The following is a 9,901-nucleotide window of genomic DNA, read 5'->3' as shown; positions in this document are numbered from 1 at the left end:
TGTATATTTGGTGGTAGAAAACTAGTGTTTGCAATCCTTGTGTCTGGGGTAGAGCATGCTACTGTGGCAATATGTGATGCTCGTGACAATCTGATGTCTCGAGTGCCTTTTGGTCTTGCTCCCTGTTTGTTCCATCGATTAGTGTGTTGATCAGTTACTTGTTTCTCTACCTGTTGAGTAGCACTACATTTATGGGACTCACCGGCAGTGTGCAGAGGGCGATCATGATGAAGCTCTGCTGTGTGATTCGTCTGGTTGGATGGTTCCGCAAATAACTTTGTTTCAAGAACTGCAATCCTTTGTAAAAGTCTGTGGCAGTTTGTGCAGCAAGTAGATTCTAGAAGAGGCATTTTCTTATCCTTTTGAATGTAGGCAGCTGTGTTTTCCCTTCTCCGGAATGTAAGCTGGAGGCAGTGGGAGGCTGGTCGGTTGAAATATTCCGCTTTTTGTTTAGGAATTCAGTCACCAGAGTTTCTAATTTTATCATTAGAGTCAAGCTTTGTCGTTTGAGCACTGTGCTGATTTGCTGAAGTTGTAAAATATTGAAGCGATAGAGCAAAGCGCGGAGCAGTAGGCAAGAGCGTCCGAACAGTAGCGAAGCAGGAAGTAGGATGTTACTAGTTTATAAAGTTACATTTTAAAAGTAAAATGTATCTGCATGTGTTCATGCTGCATGTTTAATGTTCAGATTTTGCAGGTTGGCGGTTCTTAGATTTTTACTGATTTCTGAGATGAAAACTGTCAGTACTTATCAGTATTTGCAGTTGTTGACTATACTGACTAAATTGCATTTTCATAGAATAAAAACTGGAGAGAGTGCAGCATTTCACCCCTCGGCGCTTCTGCATTCAGAGCAGCTTCCCTAAAAGAGCAAGCATGGGCAGTCAGCGTCTGTTTCAAGATGTCTTTCCGTCCAGTGTTTCTGGATATGGTCATTTCCTGACTTCATCTGATGGCCACAATCGCTGTCTCAGCATGCTGAGAGAGCATTCGTGGATGGTGCATGCTCTCACTGCGAGGGCATGTCCATGTTGGCAGTGCAGTTGCGACTCTCCTTCTTTAATACGGAGGCCGAGTCAGTCCCCTCTGCTGCTACTCAGCCCCCCCCGCCACTTCTCATAGTAGAGCTGCAGCACTTTTGGAGATCTGAGAGTTACAGTGGGAGCTTCTCCCTAGCTGCCCTTCCTCTCACATAAATTTGTACAAAATTGTACCTTTTAAGGTACAAGTGGCCGTCACTGGGGCTGTACCCTTAAGGGTACATTTTTGTACCTCTAAGTCAGGGGTAGGCAAGTACGGTCCTGGAGAGCTGATGTCCTGCAGAGTTTAGCTCCAATCTTACTAAGCCACCACAGTATAAAACCCATGGCTCCCAGCATGCATTCCAGCATTAAGTATGTCACTACAGTATTGTTGAGATTCATATGCTGATTCTTGATATCTGTGTGCGTCTAAACTTTCCCCCCCCTAGAATGTATTTAAAAAATCAAAATTCAGAATGTCTGATCTGTGGCAAGAAAGTATTGTTGGTGAATATTATTTATAACTAGTTTTAGTCAGACATTTTCTTTAATGACAATTTTTGTTTATGGCTTCTTTTGATTTGAACAGATAATGTGTTTAGTTAACACTGTAACAAAAAACACAAACTCATATAAAAAGCCAAGAGTCAAACTGCCCAACTAAAGGAAACACTGATATTTCAAATAAAACATCAACATCTAAACTAAACACCTAAATTCTCAATTCTTCTATAGATGTATTTCAGGGTTGGAGTCAAACTCTGCAGGACAGTGACTCTCTAGGACTGCTCTAAGTAGAGGAAAACAATGGTATAATTGCCAATCCCGTTTTGAATTTTGTGCTGGCTACTGTATACAGGCCACCAGGGCACAATACAGACTTTATTAAAGATTTTGCTGATTTTCTATCAGAGTTAGTACTGGCTGCAGATAAAGTACTAATTGTTGGTGATTTTAATATCTACATAGATAATGAAAAAGACTTGGCCAGAGAGCCCCTAGAACAAGTGTCCAGGCATGTTGTTGTTACAACAGATTCCTCCAGAACCAGTTGGAGCGCTGTGAGCAACTTCGTCTCCTCAACTGCAGTGCTTGACTGCTCTTCCCGGTGAAATGCAGATATAGGAACAGCAGCTATTTCCATCCCCAGAGTAAGCCCTGTCCCTTCCATCCCTTTTGGTATGGAGGATAACCTCCACAGGCTTACATGGGGCACTGGGTAGGTTACGATTGTGTGAGGGCAGCTGCCAAAAGGGCATGCTACTGCTTGCCAGCATCTGCGTCTCCAACACAGTTCAGTGACTACAGCGCTTTCTGTAGGGGCCCCATGACGTCAGCCCGATGTAAAGTTGAATGTGACTGACTGAATGGGAATGTCTAGGTTACTCATGTAACGCCTGTTCCCAGAAGAAGGGAACGGTTTAAGTTGGAGTGTCTTCAATAAATAGATAATTTAGTAACCAACAGTAAATAAAACACCATCAGCGGAAACAGCCGATTAGTCAGTAAATTGTAGGTTTATCAAATGCACAGTTGGCAACGCTGGCGATGAAATGTGTTTTTTGACGTCACTGCCACTGCAATTCCTTCCAGTGTTTTACAAACCAGGATAGTTGGTCTGCATTGGCAAATTAAAGCACAGTTATTCAAGCAATTATTATCTGTCTCTTAAGAACAGCTTCCTTATATGCTGTCAGTATGAAACTGATTGATATAGATATTCCCAAGTTTGAAAACATAACATGAGCATCTTTATGGACTGACTTTATGCTCAGTTTAACTCTGTCAGCCAAAACTCTTCTTCCGCTCGATCTGCACTATGTGTTAATCACGTGTCATTCAGTGTGAAAACACCCATACTGCTTCCAGTCTGGTCATTTGTAGTGCTGTCACTGGTCACGGGTGTTGGTGAAACGGGTAAGAGCATGATTTTATAAATGTTCTGTCAGATATCTTAAGTTTGGGGGATTTATGGGAGATTGGTTGGGGCTAGTTGTCACAGGGCTGTGTCTCAGTATGGTTTATATATCAGTATATGGTTTCAAATCAAAAGTCCAACAGCACAAATATGTTTTCTCTCGCTGTGTTTTGTATGTTGGTGGCAAACACCTTGATAAAAACCCACTTTAATCTTTTACACAACCGATAACTATATAATGAAGGCTGCTGTCAATCAAAAGGGGGCGGGAAAAGATGTTGGACAGTTCCGAACTCATGCAGTGCAAACAAGACTGTTGCTGTAATTTTCTTCCATAAATAAAGTATTTTATTGATTTATGTGTGCATTAAGCAAATAACTAGAGCTTATTTCTCTTTTCAATCTCAAAACGGATGGTGCTCAATTTACACTGACAAGAAAGAGGAAGATAAGGTCATTGATGCTACATTAGGTGAACCACACACTAGTAAATGCGCAGCTACAGTCAAGATACAGTGGGTTTATGTGTAGTTGAGCTAGTGTCTTCATCTGTGTGTCCATGAATAGTATGACACATATAGTATATTTGATTTAAAACATCTAATGCAATGAGGCATGCTATTAAATACAAAAATATGTAACAGAGACAGAAACAACAAGATTAAAATTAAAAAATAATCCACAGTACATTTGTTGTAGGTGTTAATAGTGACGTCAGTCAGAATGGCTCCTCCTCTTCCTCTGATCGTTCTGCTCATGATTCACGGTGAGTCAATGCAACACTTCAGAAACACTCAAGAGAAACTGGATATTGCATTTTTTATGAACAACGGCTGCTAAATGTTCTTGATGAATTCTGTGTTTCAGGGGTTTCTAGTGCTGGTTGGGGTGTGAGTTACAGTCCTTCACACATCTGTGCACTAAAGGACTCAACAGTGATAATGAGATGCACTTATACATACCCTACTGGATATCAGATCATGAAAGCGTTCTGGACTAAAGAGTCTATAAAGGGTGTAGAGTCTCCAGATCTGACTGAGGACCCTGAATACAGTCAGAGGCTTCAGTATCTGGGAGATAAACAGCAGAACTGCACCGTCAGACTGAGTCATGTGACAATGAAGGATTCACAAGAGTACTATTTCAGATTCATCACTGATAAAGAGAAATGGCTTGGTTACCCAGGAGTGACTCTTACTGTCACAGATGAGTTTGGTGAGGTTTATCTCTTGTTCTGTGCATTATGTTGAATAATAATCAGTGTATGACAGCAGCACTAGATATAATGTGTGTGTTGTGTTCAGATCTTCAGGTGGAGTCTCCTGAGAGAGTGACAGAGGGAGATTCAGTCCGTCTGACATGTAAAAGCAGCTGCACTCTGACTGACAGAGCAACATTCATCTGGTCCAGAAACTCACAGCCATTAACTGAGAGAAGAGACAGAAACAATGAACTCCTGCTGCAGTCAGTCAGAAGAGAGGATGCAGGCAGATATAGCTGTGCTGTACACGGACACCATCACATCTCTCCTGATGTTCATCTCAATGTCATGTGTGAGTACAGATTCATGTGTTCTTTTTTAAATTGTAGATTGTGTTTGAATGTGATGATTTAAGGATTTAATTTTTGTCCTTTTCAGACCCACCCAGGAGCGTCTCAGTGTCCATCAGTCCATCTAGTGTAATAGTGGAGGGAGATTCAGTGACTCTGAGTTGCAGCAGTGATTCAAACCCTCCTGCTCTGAACTTCAGCTGGTTTAAAGGAGAAGCGTTTGTCAGATCTGGAAGAATCTACAACATCTCAAAGATCAGCTCTGGTGACAGTGGAGAATACAAGTGCAGATCCATCAATGAACATGGAGAGAAATACTCTGATAATGTGACTCTGAAAGTCATGTGTGAGTTTTTTAATCATATTCTATTTTAACCGCATGCACCAGTTTTCATCCATGTCAGTATATTTTGTGTTATCTGATGCTGTTTAACATTTGGTGTGTATGTTTGTGTGTATTTCAGCAGTCAGATGGTTCTCGTTTGTAGCAGTCAGTGTTGGGGTTGGGGTTTTACTCAGTGGTGCATCAGGAGCGTATGTCATGTACATTTGGTAAGACATTCCCTTCCAAAATGTTCTTCTGTATGTTTACAGACTTTCAGCTGTTTGCAATCAACACATCAAACAAAAGTAATTGAAATAGCTCAACACAACAAATGTTCATAATGATATCCCCAAATTCAACTGAAAACTGATTTCTGCAGTCTTAAAATTTTTCAGCCCCTTCATGGCAAGCATCTTTAGTATTTAGTAGAGCACCCTTTTGCTGTTATGACCTGCTGTGAACGAGATGTATAACCAGACAGCAGCTTCTGGCAGCGTTTCTGAGGAATCATAGCTCATTCCTCATGAGCAATGGCCTCCAATTCAGTAATATTCTTGGGTTTTCGAGCTGCAACCGCCGCCTTCAAATCCCACCAGAGATTTTAAACCAAGCCTTGGTGAAATCTGAGGTATGCTTGGGATCATTGTCCTGTTGGAAAGTCCAATGATGCCCGATCTTCATCTTCCTCACTGACGGCATGGCGTTTTCTCCTAGGATTTGCTGATACTTCACTGAATCCATCTTGCCTTCCACACGCTGCAGGTTTCCAGTGCCAGAGGAGGCAAATCAGAGCATCACCGATCCACCGCCATGCTTAACTGAAGGCAGAGCGTTCTTTTCAGCATGTGCTTCATTCTTCTTCCTCCAGACATATATCACTGATCCATAGGGCCGAAAAGATCCTCCACAGAAGTGTTTGGAGCCGACTTTTCTTGTGCTTTTGTTTCAGTAATGGTGTAGTCTTGGTGTTCTGGCATGGAAACCGCATGTGTTTAGTGTCTTACTGTGCTTGAAATCTCAGTGTCTTTTGCCACCAAGTCTTACTGAAGGTCTTTTGCAGTCACTCACAGGTTTTTCTTGATAGTTTCCTTTTTCTGCCCTGTCCGGGTTGTGTAATACTTCTCCTTTAACTTTGAACTTGCAAACTCTGCTTCCAACTGTGTCTCTAGGAACATTTATTGCCTTCAAGCAAAAACTCCAGGGATAATTTAACTCTCATCAGAGTTTATTTGACTCCACACTCAATAGTGTTAAAATTAACTCTGAAGCAGTGTTGTAATAAGATAATTTAGTGATTAATTTAGTGATGATTGACCATTAATGATGAACACCTTAGAATTACTCAAGGAAAGAGTGACCAGTTTTAAGTTCTTGACTTTGACTTTTGAACATTACATTTTGTGTGGCTTCTGTAATGGAGTTATAAAAGCCAGAGGAGCCAAGAGAAAATGTGATCAGGTGTTGTTGGTTATGTTTTGACCTGAATCACTGATCTCATTTAGAGCTTAATCTCTGAGTTAGGTTTACTTTATTTATTACAGCACAAGAGCTGACATTTTCAATATAACCAGAGGGATTTTTAAAAGTTGTTCTGATCAAAAACTTTGCACTACTCTATCACATTAGCGTATGATTCTCAACAATGGTGACCATCAGTGCAAAACCTCATGGTGTCACATCACAGGGCTTCTGTAATCAATAAATGTAAAATGAACACATCAGCCATAGGATCAGAATTATCTCAGTTCATCAGGTTACTGCATGATGACTATGCTACAATCAAAAAATAATCAACAACTGAAGACATTCTTTCTGTACCATAACAAATGTGTTTTATAAACACATTTGAAGCAGCCATAAGTAATATTTAAAAAGCCAAGAGAAAAACAAAACCAAACACTAATCACCATAATGGTGACCAATGAAATCCGGCGACTCTTTCCTTCACTACCGTTCCGTAACGTTTTTTACTAATGGTCAATCATCACTTAATTAATCTCTTAATTATCTCATTATCTTTTACACTGATTCAGAGTTACTTTAACACTCTTGAGTGTGGAGTCAAATAAACTCTGGAGAGAGTTAATTTAATTCTGGGTTTTTTTGCTGTGTATCTTTTTGTTTCCTGTTCCTTGTTTGTGAAGGGTGATGATATCTTAATTTCTGGACTATTCTTGTGACTTTTGACATATTTCTAATATGCGGTCAACCATAACTAATGAAGCCCTTTGTCACATGCCTGTTTTGTCTCGTGTAGCACATGTGGTGTTTTGTTATTTTGGGCCATGTGCTCCTGTCTCTGTCTGGATCCCACCCCCCTTATCTCATTATTGGTTTCATTTGCCCCACCTGTTGTTCCCTCATTACCTGCCTGATTTGTCCCCTTTATAAGTTCCTTTGTGTTTTCAGTCTTTGTCAGATTGTTGTCATGTCTACGTCTCCCTTCCCTGGTATGTATGTTCTGGTATGTTCTGGTATGTTCTGGTATGTTCTGGTATGTTCTGGTATGTTCTGGTATGTTCTGGTATGTTCTGGTATGCTCTGGTATGCTCTGGTATGCTCTGGTATGCTCTGGTATGCTCTGGTATGCTCTGGTATGTTCTGGTATGTTCTGTTGAACGTTATGTTTTCCCCCTCGTGGGTTTTTTGGTTGTGTTTATGTTTATTTTATAATAAATTCACATTCTTTGCACACATGAGTCCTCAACTTAGTTTTCTTTTAGGTTTTACATAACATAACGATCCGACCATGTCAAGGACTCAGCGCAAGACTTCACTTCACCCACCAGCACCCCCTGTCTCGTCCCCCTATTTAGTCTCTAGTGTCCCTCCGCCAACAAAGGGCGGATTTGAGGAGTTTCCCAGCAGAATTCCTGAGAGCGGCAGAGGGACTGAGATTGAATGAAGGGCCTCTAAAATACTTTTCTTTTATGCGCTCGACGAGCCCATGGACTGGCTGCTCAGGAGTGCTTATGAGAGAGTTTCCTTTGGGTCGATGGTGGAGGGTCTTGCTCGCCTGCAGGAACGAGATGCCAGGGAGAGGAGGACTGTTTCAGTGGTCCCAGTTTCGGTGGTTTCGAAGCGGAGGAAGAGGAGAGACTCCCTCTGCGACCGTTCCGGTGGACCCAGCTCTGGTGGACTCCGTTCCGGTGGACCCAGTTCCGGTGGTCCCGAGTTCGGTGGTTTCGAAGCGGAGGAAGAGGAGAAAGACTCCCTCTGCCTGCGACTGTTCCGGTTGTCCCAGTTCCGGTGAACCCAGCGTGAACTCTGCGTGCCGCCCTGGCCGCCTGAACACTGAATTCCACCCAGGCCGCCTGAACTCTGCGTGCCACCCTGGCCACCTGAACTCTGCGTGCCACCCTGGCCGCCTGAACTCTGCGTGCCACCCTGGCCGCCTGATCTCTGTGGGCCTGTCTCTCCCGTTCCTCCCTGGTCTGTCTCTCCTGTCCCTCCTTGGTATGTCCCTCTCTGGTCTGTCCCTCCTGTCCCTCCCTGGTCTGTCCCTCCTGTCCCTCTCTGGTCTGTCCCTCCCGTTCCTCCCTGGTCAGTCCCTCTCGTCCCTAGTGGAGCGTCTGGTAGCCGCTCCTTAAGGAGGGGGTAATGTCACATGCCTGTTTTGTCTCGTGTAGCACATGTGGTGTTTTGTTATTTTGGGCCATGTGCTCCTGTCTCTGTCTGGATCCCACCCCCCTTGTTATCTCATTATTGGTTTAATTTGCCCCACCTGTTGTTCCCTCATTACCTGCCTGATTTGTCCCCTTTATAAGTTAATTTGTGTTTTCAGTCTTCGTCGGATCGTTGTTATGTCTACGTCTCCCTTTCCTGTGATCCTCTGGTATGTCATTAAAAGTTGTATATTCAGTTGAGTTTGGGGAAACCATTTGAAACATTTATTGTGTTGAGTTAGCTGAAAGTCACACAAACACACACATTTAAATGTGCTGTTTATTCATATTTCTTCTGACAGTCTTACTAAAAGGATGAAAAGACAATCTGCTGTGAAGGAGGTGAGATGATCTCAATTATTCACAGAGTTTTCCTGCATGCAGAGATGTTTCCTACAGCCGCTATGAGCCGTACAGAGATATTAAGAGTATAAGACACACAAGTCTCGTGTCCAAAACACCTTCAATCTAGATCCACTTCTTCAGTTCTAGATCCAGTGAAGATCCTCTAAACATTACAGTCAGCATTTAAAACATAAGCTCACAATCTGTGTGTCCTTCTGTCTCTCCTGTAGATCTCTGACCCCACTGAAGACACATATACAGCTCTTGAGCTCAAGTCCACGACCTCTGACCTGTACGACACACTCACAGTAAGTGAGACGCCAGCGTCAGATCCTCCATCACAGATGATCACATGACCGATCTCTCGCTCTCTTTCACACAGACCGTTGATCCCAGACGTCCTGAAGACTCTTGATCCTCAGAGCTTTTCTGAACATGAGAATCCATCAGTAAGTGTCAGAACCTGCAGCTCTTCTCAATATAATCAATAAAACTCTCTTCAGCACGAGTGTGAGTGCTTTATGATTCTGGAGAAAGGTTTTATAATGTTGTTGATGAACTTCAGTCAGTCTTTCTTCATCTTAGTGTGTGTTCAGATCAACGGGAAGATGCTGCAGGAAGAGGCGGAGCTCAGAGGAACCAATCCTGAGCTCTGTGGACGGAGCCACTGATGATTGACAGTTAAATGCTGGTGAATTGTCATTGTGCGAATATAAATGTTCAAATTAAGTCAGCAGAGCAAAACACCTAAAGTGATGAGCATTGGTGGAAACAAGCACTTTCTCATTTACAACATTTTCCTGCTTTTAAATCATGATTGATTATTTTATTTGTACTTTTTTTTAACGTCTCCTCCAAAACACCCCTGATATTCAGCTGGCTTGTATCACATGACAATGAGAGCGAGCGTACACACACACACACACACAGACAGAGAGAAGATGCTCATTTCCTCATTACACTGAATAGTTGAATATATATATATATATATATATATGCATACATACATAGAAAATAGAACTGGGTCTGGAAAAATATGGTCCGTTAAAGAAAAAAAGGGGGGGGGGGCAGAAAT

At 42.3% G+C, this 9,901-nt stretch overlaps 1 protein-coding gene across 1 annotated transcript; it reads left to right on the top strand.

Moving 5' to 3' along the window:
- Nucleotides 1-2,889: 2,889 nt before the first annotated feature.
- LOC307123017 (B-cell receptor CD22-like) lies at nucleotides 2,890-9,651 on the top strand. Its single transcript, XM_079811389.1, has 10 exons — nucleotides 2,890-2,939; nucleotides 3,640-3,706; nucleotides 3,808-4,155; nucleotides 4,245-4,493; nucleotides 4,580-4,837; nucleotides 4,956-5,043; nucleotides 8,784-8,823; nucleotides 9,057-9,134; nucleotides 9,209-9,275; nucleotides 9,412-9,651. Exons 2-9 carry the CDS (start codon nucleotides 3,664-3,666, stop codon nucleotides 9,239-9,241), a joined length of 1,137 nt encoding a protein of 378 aa, XP_079667515.1. The 5' UTR covers nucleotides 2,890-2,939; nucleotides 3,640-3,663; the 3' UTR covers nucleotides 9,242-9,275; nucleotides 9,412-9,651.
- The last annotated feature ends 250 nt before the right edge of the window (nucleotides 9,652-9,901 follow it).

This window comes from Gobio gobio (genome assembly GCF_949357685.1).
Source record: "Gobio gobio genome assembly, chromosome: 3".
Classification (NCBI taxonomy): Eukaryota; Metazoa; Chordata; class Actinopteri; order Cypriniformes; family Gobionidae; genus Gobio; species Gobio gobio.
This window is presented reverse-complemented; position numbering and strand designations above follow the sequence as displayed.